The sequence below is a fragment of the Onychomys torridus genome, chromosome 3 (assembly GCF_903995425.1).
Source record: "Onychomys torridus chromosome 3, mOncTor1.1, whole genome shotgun sequence".
Classification (NCBI taxonomy): Eukaryota; Metazoa; Chordata; class Mammalia; order Rodentia; family Cricetidae; genus Onychomys; species Onychomys torridus.
The window spans coordinates 83,005,182-83,026,154 of NC_050445.1; the positions used below are offsets into that span (position 1 = coordinate 83,005,182).

A 20,973-nucleotide genomic window follows, 5' to 3' on the forward strand; every position below is an offset into this window, starting at 1 on the left:
TGTTCTACTGATGTGTAGAGAGAGCAGAAATGAGGGATGCTGCCAAAAGCACTGGCATACTCAGGGTAGCCTGTTTAACAAAGAACTGTCTGTTATCAATTGTCCAGAGTGACTATGCCGAGAGCTTCCCGTATAGGGCTGAATACCAGCAAATGAAGGGCCCTTCCCATCAAACTGACCTGACACCATAAGATATAAGGAATCAGCATTTACCTTGTGACCAGAACAGCAGTGTCGTGCTGTATCCCACCTAAGTGGTTCTTGGCATGCTGCCACTGGCAAAAGTTTTTTAAGGTTGTCTGGGCATTGAAGCTTATGGAAGGTCCTTCCTAAACACAGAGAAGAATTGCTCTTGGTCTATGCAACAACACCAGTTAGATATGCCATTTCGGATACAGATAGAAGAAGAGAGAAAAATAAACTTTATTACCTGTTCATTATGAATCACAACTAAGTTCACAATAACAATATTAATTAAATTTCCAATACTTGAGTCTTTATAGATAGAAGCTACCTGCAACCGAGATAAATTTTTCAAAGTTAATGATGGACTCTGTATAAGCAATGAGCAATTCATTTCTCAGGTTGGGTTTCATGCAACACATGTGTTTTACAGTTCTGAATGTTCACTGTATAAACACTCTTTGTAAAATTCATCGATCGCAGATTTAGATAAAAATGAACTCTTGCAAATTTAAATTCTGAGGTATTTTCCTTTGAAGGTGAATCATCATCTGACTTAATAGTTATTTGTTTCAAAGCACTGCATATGAATTTCCCATCAAACACTTTGCTGTCCTTTGGAGTCCTGGGTTCCCACCTAACTGCTGGCTCTTGTTCCTCATGCTCATTGTCCATTTATACGCTCAACAGCAGTGTAACCTGTTTCTGAATTGTGTTATCATAACCTTTTACGTCAGCTACATTCACTGTCACTTACCATAAACCAGATTCTGGAAGAAAACTGGATTTGCACTTAGTTCTCACAGCAAACTCTGGACTAGGTACCACTACCCTCCCTTTGAAACAGAGAGGTCATGGAGGCTCAGAGAGATTAAGTACCTTGTCTAAGGCTATACAGTGGCAAGCAGCAGAACTAGAGGTGACAGACTAGGTTATCTGACCTAAGAGCTGCTACTGTAGTCAAAAGTCTCTGATAGACCTGAAATGATGGGGTGTACATGGAGCTGGGGCTTGCAAGGTCTGCTTGGGTTTTCCTTCTGTCCCCTGGGTTTGAGAGGGCTGGGGGCCTATGGAACATGTGGGGACAGAAGTGAGGATAGGCAGGTGGGAGGGAAGTTGGCTGGGTACCATGTGGGGATGGCCCACAGCAGTAAGGGAAGAAGCAACAGCAGGACAGGTCATGGGGAGGGAAGAGACAGCTTAAAATCAACATTCCCAGCATGGTGACTTTTCACAATGCTTCTGGGAAACTTACTCAAAGCAGGCAGTTGTCCAGGTAAAGAAGGGTTAATCCATAAAGGGGAAATGAGTGACATCAGATCTCCATGCACCACCGGGTAAGATTAATTTTTTAAAAAATACCAAGGTATAAGGGAGTATATGAGAATGTACTTTCTTCTTGCATGGAAGTTGTGAAATCATTTCTCTGTATCTCTGAGAGCTTGGCTCCAGGAGAGCTGAGGACAGCAAACCATGGAATGCTCGAGCTGCCTCTGTAACATAGTGCATCATCTACAAGAGCTTGTGGACAATCTTCCACAGCCTTTCAGTCATCTTGGGGTTACTTATTGATTGGGGGATGATAAGAAGAAAGTCTGTATGTTAAGTTTAGCATAGGTACAAGTTTTTTTGTGAAGTGTGTGTATATGCACACATTCATGTGTGTGTATGTGTGTGTGTGTGTGTGTGTGTATACATGTGTACGTGTGTGTGTGCATTTGAGTGCACAAATGTGGATGTGCATGTGGAATGGTTTTTTTCTGGGGAGCTGTCCACCTTGTATTTTTTAGAGCAGAATCTCTTACTAGCTAGGAGCCCATGAAGGGGGCAGTGTACCTTTCTCTGTCTCCTTGGTACTAGGATTACAAGTGTACACCACCATATCTGCTGTTTACATATATACTGTGATTGAACTCAGGTCCTCATGTGTGTGAGGGAAGCACTTTGTTGGCTGGGCTAGCTCTCTAGCCTTGGCAAATATTTTTGATACATGGTTAGTTGAATGAGCAGAAACTGGATTTTGAAGGCTTAGTATACAAATCACTTTATGTAAATTCTTCCATCATAATTGTTGAAATGATATTATATGGGTACAAAAAACAGATTAGAATTAATTTTTATCTGTTTTGTTACTTTCTTTAAAATGTACCCACTAGAATATTCAAAATTCACTATGTGAATTAGATCGTATTTTTTAGTGCTAGAAGCAGCAGGAACTTTAACAATGGTTCCTCTGGAAAGGGGCAGGGAACAAGCAGAGAGAAGGATATGTCATGTTAGGTTTGACTTGATTTTCCAATCATGCAGATTTTTTGTGTTTCCAATATACTACAGGAGTAGAAAAACACAGAAATTCCTAGACGTCATCCATAGCCTACTTGATTATAACCCTGAGTAAGAGGCAAGATGGAGCAAATGCATTCTGAAAATGCATCATGGGTGACTGGGACTCCAAACCAGCATCACACAGGACTACCAGGCTATGCAAAGCTCCTAAGTTAGACAGAGAACTTGAGGTTCCAGAACAAACAGTCTGAGGGTCACATGTAGCATCTATACCACTTGCTAGCTGTGCCTGACCATAGGCAAGTGACATTAACTCCTTGGAGAGTCAGTGTTCATGTCCATAAAATGAGGATGGTAGCTCAGCCTAAGCCCTTTGCCAGAAGGATTAGAAACAATGCTTTTTAAGTAATAAATGCAATATCTAGTGGAGAATCAACATTCACTACCGATACCCACTACCTTTATGATAAAAAGGCAACCAGTGAGTGAACAGCCACATACTCTTGGGTTGTTTGCCTGAATGGCTGACATGCTAGCCCTGACTGATGCTAGAATCAGAATGGAAAAGAAAACCCATTCTCCAGCAGCACACTGAGTCAGCTCATGAATCGCCTTCTGTGTGGTATACTTACAATTGACATCAGGGTTAAAATGTAATGCTGAAGGTTTGCTCCATGGTATAAAACCATTCTGTGGTCAGCTACCACCATCACTTCTACAAACCGTGGGTAGGACAGGAAGCGTTTGGTTCTTTTGTGGTTCCTCCTGTCCCTCGTGCCGTTTGTCTTGTTGCTATACCCAGAGAACACTTTTGTTGCCAAGCTGCTCTTTACCAGAGCCACATCGTCGGCCAGGCTGTTCCTCTTTCTCTGTTTTTGCATTCTGCTTTTCCACTTATCTTTATTGTGACTGCTTTTGCGTTCTGTAATAAATCAGATGACATTCATTCCTTACACAGCAGTCTACACTTGTATTATACATTGTGCATGTTTTAAAATGATGCCTTTAGGTAATAAGATGGCTCAGTCGGTAAAGTGTTCACTGTCAAAACACAAGGACCTGACTTTGGAGTTTGGATCTCTGGCACCCAAATAGACAGGCAAGTTGGTGCTGGGAACCGAAATATCCTGGCTGGGAAGGCAGATGCAGGCGGACCCTTGGAATTCACTGGTAAGCCAGTATAGCTGAATTGGTAAGCTTCACATTTAATGAGAAACGTGATCTCAAAAAACAATATGGAGAACCATGGAAGACACAGAACAACATTGACCTTGAGCTTCCACAGGTACACACACACATGCACATAGAGAAGGACACATACACACACCACATTTACACACACACAAGTAAACAAAATGCCTCTATAGTCAAATGTCGCACAAAATAAACTACAGACTATGAGCTATATAAACAGAACTCAAGCCACACTCTGACATGCCTACATGTCTAAGACTAGCTTCCCTAGGAAGCTTCAGCTGATGCACACTGATGACTCCAGAATGTCAGGCTTGGGTTATGGGAAATGGCAGCATATGGTTCCTTCCATTGGGTAACAAAAGCCTTGTTAGGATTTAAATGGTTCTTATCCATTGACCTTTATCATGGATAGAATAAAAGTCAATTTTATAACAGAGCTTGAAGGAAGGGAAATGACATTCCCTTTTAAATGTGTGTGTGTGTGTGTGTGTGTGTGTGTGTGTGTGTGTGTGTACCCACGGAAGCTAGGCTTAAACTGTTCCTAAAGTGTTTCATAGTACACTCAAATTTTGAAATGCACTATTCAATTTTCATATCACCAATCACAGAACAAACAGAATACACATAAAAGGGCCTATGAAAACACATTTTGAATAAAACTTGATTTCATCAGTTATCTTGCTTATCAGTTCATAAATGTGCATTCATGTTATAATGACAAAGTAGAATTATATGACTGAGAAGTTCGCTTCAGTGGCTAAGACCTGAGAAATAATTCATCAATACCAAACAAATACAAACCCAAAAGTTAAACTATTGAGTGGTTTTCATATTTGAAACACCCAAATACTTGACAACTATAACCATTTGTTTAAAAAATTAAGCCCAGGATGTGCACTGGACCAACTTGAACATTTTGATTATTAAAATGGTGAAACTTTTTCAAACTGTCAAACAGGCCCTATGCAATGCAACTATAGATAACACAGATAACCCAAAGCCCAGGACTTGGGAGCATGCAATATTAGACATTTTCTCCTAGTCTCTCTTTCAAGTATAATCCCAGTATACTAATGGCAATTATCTGGGCTGCCATTCAAGTTTCATGTCACCAGATGAATATAGAACAGATAGATGCTCATTAGGCATCTAAAATAGGCCAGGAATGGCACTTTTGTGTATCTTAGTCTTGTATATAACCTCACATGTTACACTACTTTCAAACTGAGGAAATGACCTCTGTTTTACAGATGAGTAAATTACTGTCAAGAAGCTGAGAGTTGGCCAAAGTCACATAGCATTGAACATGGGTAGGAGGACTCAGGCACATATCTGACCAGGACCCTAAACTGTACTCTTACCATTTGGCAAGATTTTTCAACAGCTAAAGGTTAAGACCAGTTTATAGCTTGGTTAACCATTACCAAGGGAACCTGAACTGGGAACTAGCTAGTTACCAGTGGACATTTTTCAAGAGAGTTTGCTTTTTACATTAGGTAAGTGAGACAGGTTGAAACGCAAAATTACTTTATACATTAAGAAAATACTCCATCAATTTCATAGGAAATACTCCTTGCTTAATGCCGTCTGTGAATGTCCTTTTGTGGGGGGTCGGGGGGAGGGATGTATGTGTGTATGCACGTGGAGACCAGCAGACAACCTCATGCATAGTTCCCCAAGATCTGCCCACACCAGTTTTTGAAACACAGTCTCTCCCTGGAATCTGGTGCTCACCAAGAAAGCAAGACGGGCTGGCCAACAAGCCCCGGGGATCTGCCTGTCTCCACCTCTCCATTGCTGGGATCACAAGTATACACCACTACATGCAGGCTTTTGTTTGCTATGTGGGTTCTAGGGATTGAACTCAGGTCCTTCTGATTATTGACTGCACCAGGCTTATAGTTTGAACTTTCCCAATGATTTGACCTTTGGGTCATTAGAAGACACTGTGCAGAACTTTATCAGTAAAATGACAGGTATCAGTCACCATGACTGCAGTCATATGAAATGCTCAGAATAAGAGTGTGAGTTGAGCAAGGAGGCAAAGGGACAGCTGCTTCCGGCTGGCGATGTAGTAAGGATGAGAAGAGGAAAGTGACCAGAGGAAAGTGACCCCAAAAGAGGACAGTGCTCTAATCTCAAAGTATGCTAAAATAGGCTGTAATATCTTCACCTATCTGTGGACATACCCTCAAATGCTGATTTATACATTAAATGAGTGACTAGTATGGTCAGAGAATTGTGATTCAATAACATCGTTTTCAAAAGACAGGATGTTTTCTTCTATCAGTTTCAATATTTCAGGTTTCATACTGGCGTCTCTGATTAATTTAGAGTTGATTTTTGTCTAAGGTGATGGATACAAGGCTAATTTCATTCTTCTACCTGTGGACGTCCAGTTTCCCCAGCACCACTTGTTGAAGACGCTTCCTGTCTTTTCCCCAGTGTGTATTTTTGGCATCTTTGTCAAGTATCAGATGCCTGTAGCTACATGTGGGTCTTCTATTTTGCTTCATTGACCTATATGCTTTTGGCCATCACCACTCTGTTTTTATTACTATAGCTCTGTAATATATTTTGAAATCTGGAGTTATAATCCCCCCAGCATTTTTTTCCTCAGCATTGTTTGGCTATCAGAATTTCGTGGTTCCAGTTCAACTTTAGATTTCTTTCTACTTCTGCGAAGACTGCTGTAGGGATTTTGATAGAGATTGAATTAAATTTGTGGATGATTTTGGCAGAATAGTCATCTCACAGTACTAATTCTGACAATCCAGGAGCACGGGAGGATTTCCAATCTTCTAGTATCTGCTCAGTCTCTTTCTGGGATTTTCACTGTGGACGTCTTTCACCTCCTTAGTTAGGTTTATTTCTCAAATTTTTGAAGCTGTTGTGAATGGAATTGCTTGCATAATCTCTTTTTCAAAGTGTTTCTTGCTGACACATAGAAAGGCTTCTGATTTTATTAAGTTGATTTTGTATCCTGCCACTATACTGAAATTTTGGGAAAGGACATTCTGAACAGAACTCCATCTGCCCAGGAATTAAAGCCAATCGTTGACAAACGGGACCTTATAAAATTAAAAGGATCTGTACAGTAAAAGAAATAATCAGAGTGAAGAGGAAGCCCATAGAGTGGGAGAGTAATCTTTGCCCACTATGCATCTAATAGACCATGAATATAATAGAAGGAACTCAAAAAACAGAGCAAAGGAAACGAATGACCCAATTCAAAAATGGGCTAGGGATCTGAACAGATTGTTCTTAAAAGAAGAAATAACAATGGCTAAGAGATATCTCTAGAAGTATTTAACAGCTTCACCAGTTAGGAGATTCAAATTCAAACTATTCTGAGACTTCATCTAACACCAGTGAGGACAGCTAAGATCAATAAAACGGTCGACCAACAACAAATGCCAGCAAGGACTGGGGACAGGAGAAATTCCTTGTTGGTGGCATTGTAAACTGGTCCATTCACTACGGAAACCAGTGTGGACAAACCTCAATATGCTAAAACTAGATCTACCATAGAGCCCGCTCTACCACTCATTGGCATGTGCTCAAAAGACTCAACATTGTCCTCCACAGACACTTGCTCAGCCAAATTCATTGCTGCTTTACTCACAATAGCCAAGAAGTGTAAACAACTTCATGTCCTTCACCTGACAAACAAATAATCAAAATGTGATACATATTCAGCTGAAAGAAAAATGAAATCATGAAATTTGCAGGTAAATGGATTGAATTAGAAAATATTATACTGAATGAAAGCTGGACACGGTGGCACACATCTTTAACGCTAGCACTCAGGAGGCACAGCAAATCTCTGAGTTCAAGGCTAGCCTGGTCTACAGAACTAGTTCCACATAGCCAGAACTATACAGAGAAACTTTCTTGAAAAACAAAACAAAAACCAAAGAAATATTATACTGAATGAGGCATCTCAGACCCAGAAAGGCAAATGCCACATGCTTTTTTCTCACATATGGCTCTTAGCTCCAAATCTTTAGATGTAAAGTATGCTTGGAGTAACTGCAGAAACCAGGAAAATAAAGAGGGACCACAGTGAGTGGAGAGGAAGGGGAGAAGGAGCTATAGGCAAGGGAACAGTAGGATTCAGGTGCTATGAAGAAGGAAATGGGGAAAACAGGACAGGGAGTGGAAATTGCCTAGGAAGCGGACTGTGTGTGTGTGTGTGTGTGTGTGTGTGTGTGTGTGTGTGTGTGTGTACATATATGTGTATATAGTTTAAATGAAGTCATGCCACTTGAGGTGACAATGTTCCCCCAAGAAACACAGACTATCTAACAAAATGGTTCCCAGGGCCAGACATGGGAGACCTCCTTTCCAGTTGTAAGTCAGGGGAGTTTATGAAACCACCTAAAACAATATATACCATTGCCTTTGGTTGATTCCCAGGAACTGGCGAAGACTCCACACACTTGTAACTCAAGAATAAGGACATGAAAGAATGGAGCTGAAAGTGACCTGGAAGCCTCCTCCATGAGGGTTAGCTCTCATAGTACCAGAAGGAGCCATGCAAGCTGCCAAAGGAGCAAAACACCAATAGTCCAACCCAGGAACAACGCCTACAAACAACAATGACCAGAATGGCAAGATATCTTGAAAGGCGCCACAATGGCACTTATACTCTGGAGGAAACCAACAGCCATCTAGTTGGACTTATGGCCTTCTAAATAAGAAGGAACTCATGCCTGGCACTGTAAACACAGCCCACTATTCCTGACTGGTGAGACCGTGGAACCTAGATGGGAACTAAGTACTGCCACTTTCAAGTGCATGCTTAACACTTATCCTCCTATGTCCACAGATGAGTGCAGTTTCGACCCATAACTAAGGAAGCTTCCTTTTGCAGCCACAGAGATCATGACAGAAAGCCACAAATGGACAAAGTGCCGAGAGCAACTGACTGTGGGTGCCGAGCCCTCGTTGATATACCTACAATGTATCCCTACATCTAAGGTTCAGGGAACATGGGGCAGATTGTGAGAGACAAAGTACTAGAGTGGGATGTTTGTTATTATATAGGGTCTTCTAAACATGGCAAAGAAAGAGCACCCCTGAAACCTCCTGTGTGGGGGTAATTTCACAGCCTTTACCCCTAGAATAACTACAGGCAATTGACAGGTGCTGAGAGACAGAAAATCAGTCTTCTACAGGACAAGGCACTGCTAGGCTAGCAAATCTCAAGAGGTCAGCCCTACACATATGACAACACTCAATGATCTCAGCAAATGGTGCTTATAAACTGTAGTGTGTGTGTGTGTGTGTGTGTGTGTGTGTGTGTGTGTGTGTAAATCATAACTAAAGAATAAGGGGTCATGAATTTGAAGAGTAAGAGGGACTTGGAAGGAATTAAATTGGAAGGAAGAAGATTGATGTAAATACAGCACACATATGAAATTCTCAAAAAATAAATAAGTAGTTTTATTTAAAACAAAAAACATGTTACTAAACTGTGAACACTAAATAATTCTTAATGTTTATTGTAATTTTTTGTATTAAGTACCCAGAGTTGAGCAGTATGTAAAGAAAAGCATTTACTTAGGACTGTTTTGGAGGCTGGAAAGCTAAGGTTAGGCAGCCATTTGTTTGATTTACCATCACAGAGGAAGCCAGTACAAGAGACATAACACAGTGAGATGGGATGTCAGGATGTAGGGCCAGGCTCACTCTTAAAGCAATAAACTCTTGGGGGAATTAAAAAGGGACCCAAGAGAGCTACTAAGTCTCTTCTAGGGCAGACCCCCAGCTGCCTAGCAGCCTTCCCCTAGGTCTTGCCTATTATCTCACCTATTAAAGGCCCTTCATTTACACTGCCAAACTGGAACTGAGACCTGAATGGACAAACCACAACCAAATGATCGCACACTGTGATGTGATGCACTGGGTTTACTTAAAGAAGACTCCATCTTCAGTAAGGAAAATGCATGGAATTCACTATTAAGCATGAAGGAGAAAAAAAAGTTTACTTTTAGAGTTATCAGAAGGAACTCAGGAATGGGAAAAGGCAGGAGAGAACTGACTTTAGAAATTAGTGCTCTGACTCTATAGGCAAGCACACCAGCAGCACTCACTAGCCGACTCTTCCCACACACCAGCACTCACTAGTCCACTCCTCCCATGTGCACACCAGCACTCACTAGTCCACTCCTCCCATGTGCACACCAGCACTCACTAGTCCACTCCTCCCATGTGCACACCAGCACTCACTAGTCCACTCCTCCCATGTGCACACCAGCACTCACTAGTCCACTCCTCCCATGTGCACACCAGCACTCACTAGTCCACTCCTCCTGCACACAAATGAAAAGATGAAACAAAAATTAAACCAAATTGCAGGAACAAATCATTTCTTTATAACCATGTCAGCATGTTCTCCTGGGTGATCCTCCTCAGCTTTTTCCCCACTTCACCTTTCCTCCTGAGTGAGAATCTTACCTTTTTATGTGATTAGCCCAACTAATTTCTAGAACATCGATCACTGTAGCAATCGATTTAAAATGGGCGGTGGTGGTGCATCCCAGTCTGAGGAGGCAGAGGCAGGAGAATCTCTGTGAGTTCTAGGCCAGCCTGGTCTACATAGTGAGCTCCAGGACAGTCAAGATTATATAGAGAGACCCTCTTGCAACAACAAAAAATTAGCATTATAAATGGCACAAAAAAATAGATACTGCGCCTAATATACCTACCTATTCTCTAGCCTCAAAATAGAACTGTGGTAACAGTGGTGGAGCCCTCCTAAGGTATAAATAGAACTGTAGTAACAGTGGTGGAGCCCTCCTAAGGTATAAATAGAACTGTAGTAACAGTGGTAGAGCCCTCCTAAGGTGTAAATAGAACTGTAGTAACAGTGGTGAGAGCCCCTCCTATGGTATTAAATAGAACTGTTGGGTAACAGTGGTTGGAGCCCTCCTAAAGGTGTATAATAGAACTGTGGTAAACAGTGGGTGGAGCCCTCCTAAGGTATAAATAGAACTGTAGTAACAGTGGTGGAGCCCTCCTAAGGTATAAATAGAACTGTAGTAACAGTGGTGGAGCCCTCCTAAGGTATAAATAGAACTGTAGTAACAGTGGTGGAGCCCTCCTAAGGTGTAAATAGAACTGTAGTAACAGTGGTAGTGCCCAGCTGAGGCACACACTGTTAGGATGGAAGAGGAAGTTCACCCACACTGCTCTTCAGTGGTCTTTTCAGCATAACAGAATCAAGGGGTGTCCTTCAGGAATTTACAATGTCACTTGGCTAATACTTTTATAAGAATGGACTAATTAATGAAATTTTATTCTTGTGGAAAGTATGGCATAAATGGCTAAGTATTGGTGCAATTTACCCCCTCTTGTATAGTTTTGTATTTATTACCACTTTTTAAGACTTACATGCCATTAAATTCATATACCTTCAAAATGTATGATCCCATGGGTGTGTGTGTGTGTGTGTGTGTGTGTGTGTGTGTGTGTGTGTGTGCTCTCACAGATGCCCATTACCTCATGCATGCTATATAAATACTCAACCTCTGGGTTATACCTTTAGCCCAGTTCAGTCTATTCCCAGAACAGACTAAATGATGGCATGGCATGAGCCGTCATCATCATTGTCTAATTTTAGATTAATCTCATTGTCTCCTATAGGCAGCCACTCCCCCTCCTTCCTCTTCCCTAGGCCCTACCAATTAATAACCTATGTTTTTACATCAATGGGTTTGCCTCTTCTGACAAGTCCTATGAACTGATTCATACAATGTGTAGCATTTTGTATCTAGAGTCTTTTATCTCACTTAATGTTTTCATGCTGTAGTTAGTATATGTCTATTCTATTACTTTTATTGCCAAATGGCCCATTGTAAGGAATATACTGATATGTTTGTCCATTTGAGATCTGGGTGGATAGTCAGAAAACCAGCTGAAGAAAGCTGATATCTGGGTGGGTATATTTTCATTCCTCTTGGAGATATATATATATATAACGTCTAGTCACATGATAACTCTACATTTTACATTTTGAACAGCTACAAAAATTGTTTCCCAAAGTGGCTCTCTAGTTCTCTAGCCTCATTCTAAACATTTTTTAAAATTCTATTATTGCGTGAGTGTAGGCATATATATGCTGTGGCACTCACATGGAGGTCAGGTGTCAGCTTTCACCCTGATACCTGACTCCGTTTTTTTATTATTAAGACCAATGAAAATTCATGCTACAGTCATAGGACGGCCCCCAGGAGTTGCTTCTCTTACACCATTCAGAATCAAGCTCAAAGCCTCCAGGTCTGTTCAGGTCCTCTCAGTAAGCTCTTTTGCCCACTGAGCCATTTCATCAGCCATGTTGCCTCCTGTGGTTTGAATAAAACCCCCAGAAACAAACTATCTTCTTACATGGCTCTTGTTCTTTAAGCAGTCTTAGAAACTTAAACCCATTTACTTCGTCCAATAGTTTATAAGAAACTCGACCTCATTCAAACTCTATAATAATGTGTTGATTCTTCTACGAATCAAGCCCATGTCTGAGAAAAAGTAATATTTAGCAATATGAATCTCACATAGGCATGTATACAGATTCTGTGCTGGGTGTGCTAGTGCACCCTGGAAAGTGGATGCAGGAGGATCTAGAGTGGGGAGCTAGCTTGGGCTTCATGTTTTACAAAACAAAATAAAGTGTGTGTGTGTGTGTGAGAGAGAGAGAGAGAGAGAGAGAGAGAGAGAGAGAGAGAGAGAGAGAGAGAGAGACTGACTTTCTGCCAAGCAGTGTGTTTTCCCTGTGACTACCCCATAGGCTCTACACTTCTGAATAGCAATTAACCTAAGTTAATGTTGGCATCTGCCATCATTTTGACTTCGATGCTGTCAAAAGGAAAGTACTAATGCTTCTCTGACCACCAAACCACCAGGCCTCTAAGAACTTGGGCAGTGAGAGGAGACTGTATGAGCAAGCCCCTCTTGACCTTGGGCACACTATCACTCTGTTCTCCCACTTAGAAACTAAGGGAAAAAAACAGTATCTGTTTACAGCTCCTTGGAGGGATAATGGGCATTTATGAATTGCAACATGCTAACTCCTGCCTGGTGCATAGGAAGGAGTAAATAAGTCCTGTCATTATTCTTGGTTGCTATTTTTAAACCAGTCTTCAAATTATAATATGAGTTAGATTTTAAAAGGAACCATTTAAGGTAGAGTGACTCAGTGCACTTAAAAATAATGTTCTGGCTTGGGATAATGATTTCAAAGATGTTGTTTGTCCTCCTGGGCAGGACAGATGAGCAGAGTGTGCCATGTTTCATTCCTGACAGCTGACTGGTCCTTAAGTGGAAGGAGTAGGGGTTACTACCAGAGGTCCTGAGGGCAAGCTTCCATCTGCCAAATGATCAAAATACAAACAAACAAACAAACAAACAAACAAATCCTGCTTCCATTTAAAGGGTGTTTGAGATTTAAATCAGAAAGGACTTATAAGAAACACTTCTTACAAATTAGAAGTTTGAAACATCTTCTTGAATACCTATTTTGGGCCTAGGTAAGTTGAAAAGTAACCACAAAGCAACTTTAAAACAGTTCAACCTTTAAAATTCTAATACCGTAAACATTTATGAGTGCATCATTATGTAAAAGAAATATTTTACAATCAAAATTTTGATGATGTTTGCTCACACTTTGGCGAAAACATTTTAAGTAGGTTTTATTTTACGATTCAAGGAAGTACTCATCACGCTACTAAAGAATCAGAGTTATTTTAGAGAAACACACACACACACACACACACACACACACACACACACACACCCTTGTTACTCAGTGGCTACTCACCAAAGTGTTTCTGCCAACCGGGCTGAGTGGAGCCAATGGGAACGCTAATGGCAGCAGTTGGCAGGTTAATTACTGCTGGGCATTTTCACAGGGCTTATCAAATTTTAACTGAGTGTTCTCAAGGCAGAGTGACCTCACAGTCTTGGTGGGCTGAGGAATCACATGGCCAGGACAAAAGGGAGGGTTCCAGACAAGGCCCGCTGCCTTCTGTTCCACCTGAATTTGGCCGAGGGAAGGCAGGCAGGCATCTTCAGTGTTTCCCACTTAGATCCTGGACTCAGGTCTTGGTTTCCACTCCTGCTCTAAGTCAATACTAGCTGCCCTTTCATGGATAATTTCTTGCCTGGAAACCTCAGATTCCTCATCAGTAAAATAAAGGTAATAATGGTAACTATATAGGAGGAGACTTGTAGATATTGAAGGAGACGATACATGCGATTCGTTTAGAGCAGGGCCCAACTTACAGGATAGCATTAAATACCTCCATTTAATGCTGTAAGATAATGGGTACTGTTAAACTGACAATATAGAAGAGGCTCCTTCTCTCGACACATTAGTGTATTAGAATTACAAATCCTCAAACAAACAAGTCTACTGCAGAGAGAATCTCATAAAGACCAAGGGTGCAGGGGAAGTTAGAGAGCATCTGTATGCATGGGATTCAGACAAGTGCATAAGGGCTGGCAGTGAGAAGATGCAGGCTGAGCTCTAACTGGCTGTGATGGTTAATCTCTAATGCCAATATGACTGGATTTGGAATCACAAGGAGACACGGCAGGCCATTGAGAGGCTCTTTCCAGAGAAGCTTATCTGAAAGGGAAAGACTTACCCAGAATGTGATCGGCATTACCCCACAGACTGGAGTCAGAGACTGAACCAAAAGGAAGAGGACACTTGACTTAATCTCTCTGGCTTCTGACTGAGTATGCAGTGTGACTGGCTGCCTTGTGCTCCCACCGCCATGATGGTCTGTATTCCTTTAACTTGGACCAAAACAAAAGCTTCTCTCTGTAAGTTGCTTTTGTCACAGCAAGGAGAAAAGTGACTAATGTACTATTCTCGGTCGTTACCACAAACAAGTTCACTTCTTAACTGTGCTCGGAGCTGAGGACATAGCACAACGAAGACCAGCCTCTGTGGTCTTTGTTCTAGCAGGAGCTAAGACCTCCATGATTGGGACTACGGTCAGGGATACACAGGGAAGCCTTTGAACAGAGACTAGGGAAGGCAAGAGAGAAAGTGCTATTGGGATCGGGGAATAAAAATAAATAAATAAATAAATAAATAAATAAATAAATAAATACAAAAAACAAAAAACGAACAAACAACAAAGCCATGTGACAAGGGCAAAAAACCAAAAGCCCTACAAGCCAGGGGTTGTTTTAATAGTGTACCATGTGCTTCTAGAGTGCAGACGGAGAAAGAGTTAAGCGAAGGGCAGGGGTGATTACACATGCACAAAGCTCCAATTGGTGTGAGTGAAAATCAACATGGTTTAATCATTCTTTAAGGGCTCTCAGTGTGCTAACTTCAAAAATAATAGTGGCTCCTGGGATACTCTCAGGATTATGTTCCCAAGACCAGTTCTCATAACAAACTATAACTTGCGTTTTGAAGAACATAACAAGAACAAAACCAAAAGCAATGTGTTGCCCACTGTCAAGTGACATATGTGTGGTGCTGGCAGCCAATGGGTGCAATAGGCAGGGGCACAAGAGATTTGGGGTGAAAAGACTTATTTTTGGCTGCCCGAACCTTTATGAATGATGTTTTTGTGAGAGTGGTTTGTGGACATTAGTCTCATAAAGTATTTCCAAAAACAAGTCAACTAGGTTAACTACAGCATACAATATCACATCTGGAACATTCTCCACACGCAGAACCATTTTGAAAGCTCTGAGACATCTTGCATGAAAGAAACCAGCTTACATCTGTTTAATTACTTTGTGTGTGTATATGAAGTTGTGGCATCTTTGCCCATTTAAGAGAAGGGGTGGGGACCAAACAGCTCTGGGAAATACAACAGGGCAGAAGGGCTGCACACAAGAGCTCTCTTCACAGGAGAAGACTGTCCTGGAACAGCAATGGTAACTCTGGGCAAGGATGCTGCTGGCTGCCCTGTGTGGGTTTTCTCTGTGTGAGTTCCTGTCCTAGGCTCTATACAGAGATGAACTCCATTGTTTTTCACAGAGACACTTATGGTAGAGATATGAACTCCAGGTCATAGACAGAAAACTAAAGGATGTTTGAAATAACTTGCAAAGGTATTTCCAGAACATTTATTTGGAAAGCACAGGGAAGATACTTGGCAGTCCAGGCACAGGCAAGAACTTCCTGAAAAGGGTTCTAATAGACCAGAGAATATCCTCAAGGATGGACGGAGGGAATCACATGACATGCAAAAGTTTCTGTACAACCAAGAGAGCACAGGGCAGAGTGAGGAGACAGTCAACATGATGGAGGAAAGCTTCACTAGTCATCCTTCAGACAGGGGATAACACCCAGAACACACACACACACACACACACACACACACACACACACACACACACACACGGGGGGGGGGGGAACAGAGAGAGAAAGAGAAGGAGAGAAAGAGGAGAGGGAGAGAGGAATGAGTGTGGGTATATGGTATGGAACTGGAAAGGGACAAAAGAGGGCTCAGCTGGTTTCAATGGGCAATGTCCTCCAACCTCCATAGGCTCAGGAATTTGAACACTCGGTCCCCAATTGGTGATGCATAATGTACACCCACACACACCCCATATGCATGCACACACACACACACACAAACACATACACACACATATGCATGCACATACATACACACAAATAAATATTTTAAAAAGAAATTGATCTTAATAGTATGGTCTACTTAATACTCCTTATCCAGAGTATTACCAGTTCAACATGCAGCCTTAGCCATGTCCAAGACCAGTTGGAGATCACAGAGGATGGAGCCTTCCAGGCAGTTTACAAAGTAAATCAGGAGGCTGTGGGATTTGGGAGTTTAGATGTGCAGTTCGGCATTCAAAGGGACTTACGTTCAAATCCCAGCTTCTCCACCTCTGCTCTGTGTGATCTTGAATCTACACCTCTTTCTCCTTACCTACAAAATGTAAACAGCTAACAGCTACTTTGTTCTGGGGTGGAGGGCAGATTGAAGTGACTTAAGATGTACTGGGTGTTGAAACAGGGTCTGCGCATGAGTAGTATGCTAGACTTAATAGCTGTGGTCACTTTCCATAGTACAGCACGGCTGTCAGGCTGAAGGAGCCAGGTGGTTCCTGAGCTAGCCTGCTGTCTGACACTTCAGGCCTTGCAATGCCTGTTGGGGGAAACCAGGTTTCTTTCTCAGAGCTGAGATTAAAGAGCATGTGGGACTGGAGCTCTTTAAAGACTGGGACTAAGTCCCAGAGAGCATTTCTTCTGAATGCGATTGATACAAGACTTCCGGAGATGCCTCTATATAATAGGCTTGCAACAGCAACTCCTTCCCATCCCAGGGTGCCTGTTCCATTGAGCATGGAAGGGAGTAGTCATTGTTTTTCTGCATTTTGATGACAATCAGACCTCTATAGCCACAGGCCACCTTCTCCAGTACTGGCCTGGTTCTAAAGAGTTCTGATTTTCTTTTTTTATTATTTGTGTGTGTGTGTGTGTGTGTGTGTGTGTGTGTGTGTGTGTGTGTGTATGTGTGTGTATGTTTTCATATGTGAGGCCAGAGGTCAACATCTGATCTCTTCTCTCTCTCATTTTCTCACTGAACCTGGAGTTCACCAATTTGTCTCCTTCCCCCAATGCAGAAGTTCCAGACACAAGTTGCTGAGTGTGAGTACTGGGGATCTGAGCTCACTAACACATTATTGTGTGGCAAGCACTCACTGACCAAGCCCTCTCTCCAACACCCAGCCCCTATTTTGCTATTCTTAAGTTATATTTTGTATCTATTCAGCTCTTGCAGGGACAATCTAATCCCTTAAATGAACTAAAGGATGAAAAACTTTCCTCTGAGGTTTGAGCCAGCTGCCTGGACAGCCCCACAAGTTCATTCCTAATTATCCTCACACTTGGATCCGAACCTTGTTTTCCTTTCCTTTAAACAGCCCCTTTCTGGGCACTAACCACAAGCGGTTCTCCTTTACGTCGTACCCCAGAAAGGATACAGGCCTGAAAACTGAGGCCTGTGTGGTGGACCTAAAGCTGCCATTCATCCTAGCTCAGGGCCTTGATCCTCTCAGCACAGAGAAAGGAAGTAGAAGTTCATTATGTTAGGTAAAAGTGGACAGCGATAAACAAATGAAGTCCTTAGCCTCCAGTGGGTAAAACCCAAGACTGTTTCTTGGCTACTGTCAATTTCACAGACAGCTTTATGAATTGCATGTACTTGACACCATGTGTTAGAGACTTGGTTAGTTTGACCGTCTTGAGGTGGGAGGATCTTCAAGGTCCTTAGGTCACTCAAAAGGAATTACTTTTGGCAGAATCTAAGCCAGTTCTCACAAGAGCGACGCTAAGCCTTGAACTGCCCTATAGCTTCTTGTCTGGTGACCTCATTTCTGATTCCCACTTTCTCTTCTGTCATCATGCTGATTTCTGTTGGGAGTGGCTTCCCAAGTTATAACCTATTTCCTTAAATGCTACTCACACACAGCATTTCATCATAGTAGCAAAAGTAAGATTTGCAGAGAATATATGGATGAAAACAACCACTGGCAAGATAGGATGGAGTAATTGCAAAGTAGAGACCACCACAAAAGAGATGGTTTTTAACTAATGTTACAATACATTGAAGGAGGTATGACGAATTTGTCTCCATTACTCACTGGTAATGAAAGGGTTTTTTTTGTTTGTTAGTTTGTTGTTGACTTTTACCTGCTAACATATATGATAGTTTTTGAAAATTGCTTCTATTTGCATCTAATCTGACATGTTATAATAGGAGAGCACCAAATGAGATGCTTAGTCGTCAGCTTGAATGAGAGACAGTGGTGTGTAAGTGAAGACCCTTTGGAAGCAGCCTTAAATTCTCTGCAGATCAGAGAGCTGGAACTTCCAAGAATAATGGAGTTACACGTTTATTTCCCTTCCTGCCCAAAGAGCATGGGGTTGGGAGGGGCTTACTCCCATTGCCAAGTCCTCGACCCCTGTCTGTCTTGTGGCTCCTCTGGCTCCTTTGCTCTTCTTGTGTGCACACCTGTTCATAGGTACAGCACAGCCTCCTGGCACTCTTAGGTCTGCAGCTGCCTTTGTTCACATTCCTAGCACACAGCACAGTGGCCCAACATTGAAAGCCACACTGCTGGATACCAACCAGAAAAGAAATCAACATCCCTATCCTGTTGTAGAAAATGCTTGTGACTAACACGCCCACATACGCCTCTCCTACTCCATTTCTCCTCACCTGTGTCACGACAGTCCCTCACGTTTGCTGCTGTCAAGGGCCACAAGAGTGTGGACCCTACAGTACGTGAAGTTGGCCAGAGGAAGGAAGACTGGAGTGTGCGTCTGCAAACGATGGAACTTTCTGAAGAGACAAGCCTCAGCCCAGGAGATGGTAATCACAAAGGCCATGTCTGGTAACGTGCTCATATCCAGAATATATAAGGATCTCTCAAACTTCAATAATGGAGAAAAAAGCATTCCCGCTTTTAGAAACTGGACAAGGTGTATGAAGTTATTTCACCAAAGACACATGAAGGCGAATAACCTCAAGCACGGAGGCTCACTATCAGCAGTCATGAGGGAATACAAATTGAAACTTCACAGACACTCTACTCTGTCCCTCTAGAACTGCTAAAACATTTAAAAATAGCAAGTCCTCATAAGGACCCAGAAAACAGACTTTCACATTCTACTGCAAAATAATACAGTTTTGTAAACTGGTAGTTTGTTTGTTTGTTTGTTTTTACAAAGTATATATTTATCATATAAGCCAGCCTCTCCAAGGCATTCATACAACTGAAATGAAAGCTACATTCATACAAAGATCTGTACTCAAATGTTTAGAATGGGTTTATTTGCAATAGAAATAAAAACCAATGTTCATCAACATGGATGAACATTATATCTATAAAATGGAAAAATACTCCATAATAAAACAGATGACTGACTAAGTTTAAGACTGGTAAAGGCAGCAGTGTGGATTGTGGATGAATTTCAAATGCAATGAACTTGCTGATCCTGTTTATATAATATTTTTGAAAAAGTGAGACTAATATTATGATATGATACTATTTGCCCAGGTTCACAGAACTGTGTGCTAAGAAGACAAATTTTAGAGCATGTAAGTTGTACTTTAATATAAAATAGAAATATGAACACTAGGAAACTCTAGAGGAAAATAAAAAGTTCTTTAAAATTCAGAGCATAAAAATCCTAAGGCCACATCAAAATCAGCTTGAACCCTTTCCAGACACCAACTGTGTCTGTTCTAATATCACGTGAGATTAGGTAACCAACAAAGAAGGAAGACACACCCCAACACAGCCTTCACTTGGGGCTGCTCTCTGGTAAAATCTACCAGCCCCAGTATACACCAGACTCAGACTTCTCTCCTCCCTCTCTGTGGTACTTCCTATTTATTAAAGATTTGAATTTACATAGAGTGTTCATGCAGGCATCTGGTCCAAACATTAAAAAAAAAAAAAAAAGACACATGAGAAAAATTCACCCACAAATGATTCATCAAGGGATGACTACAATATCAACTCTGGAACAGTCTGATTATCATAACCAAAACTCAGTGGATACAAAGTTGTGAATTTTAAATCTCCATGACATAATGAATAGCCTTTCATCAGGCCAATGGTCTTATTCCCTCATATAAAGAGACCTAAGAGATGCTACAATGTCTCTCTTTGGAAATAACCCATCCTGGGAAAGGGCTGAAGGAAGGATCTTCATATTTACTCCCAAGGGCTCTGCTCCTGTCAGCAGACAGCCTTTGCCAATTCCCGGGGTCCTTCTGCAGAAAGATGTGCATCCACACCCATTTCAGGTAGCTTCGGGGAGGATGACAGAGTTAGCAAGCAGCTGTATGACCTGGCCCCTTAGCAGCAGAGAGCAATTTTTGAAGTACAACGAACGATGGGTAGGAGATAGGGGACACCTGAGACTGTCAGCAGTGAGGGAGGCACACGCCCCCTGGCTATTCCTGGGTTCAGAAACTCACAGTGCCCTAAGACAGGGACAGGAGAGTCCTTCTCACATTGGTGAGAAAACCATGTCCTTAGGTCTAAACCTATTTTGCCACTTTACATTTCTTCTGGAAAATCACAGGTGAGGGACTGTCCAGAATGGCAAAGAAGACAGAGAAGAGACACTGTGAACTGAGAATGTTTCCCTCAGTAGAAAAATGGCAACAAGAGACACCAAGGTAAACAAAGCACAAGACAGCTCAGTGCTAGGGAGATGGCTCAGCAGGTAGAGGTCTCACTGCACGAGTGTGCGGACACAGTTCTGATCCCTAACACCCATGTAGATGCTGA

At 41.9% G+C, this 20,973-nt stretch overlaps 1 protein-coding gene across 4 annotated transcripts in view; it reads right to left on the reverse strand.

The window, feature by feature from the left end:
* Adamts9 (ADAM metallopeptidase with thrombospondin type 1 motif 9) overlaps positions 1-20,973 on the reverse strand; it is a 169,357-nt gene that overhangs the window by 136,287 nt on the left and 12,097 nt on the right. For 3 of the 4 annotated variants that reach the window (XM_036180603.1, XM_036180604.1, XM_036180601.1), the window contains exons 4-6: positions 3,102-3,391; positions 431-514; positions 214-329 (exon numbers count right to left, since the gene is read on the reverse strand). In XM_036180603.1, the coding sequence (XP_036036496.1) occupies positions 214-329; positions 431-514; positions 3,102-3,391 (490 nt within the window). The remainder of the gene's footprint in view (positions 1-213; positions 330-430; positions 515-3,101; positions 3,392-20,973) is intronic. The other variant, XM_036180602.1, reaches the window with a different exon arrangement.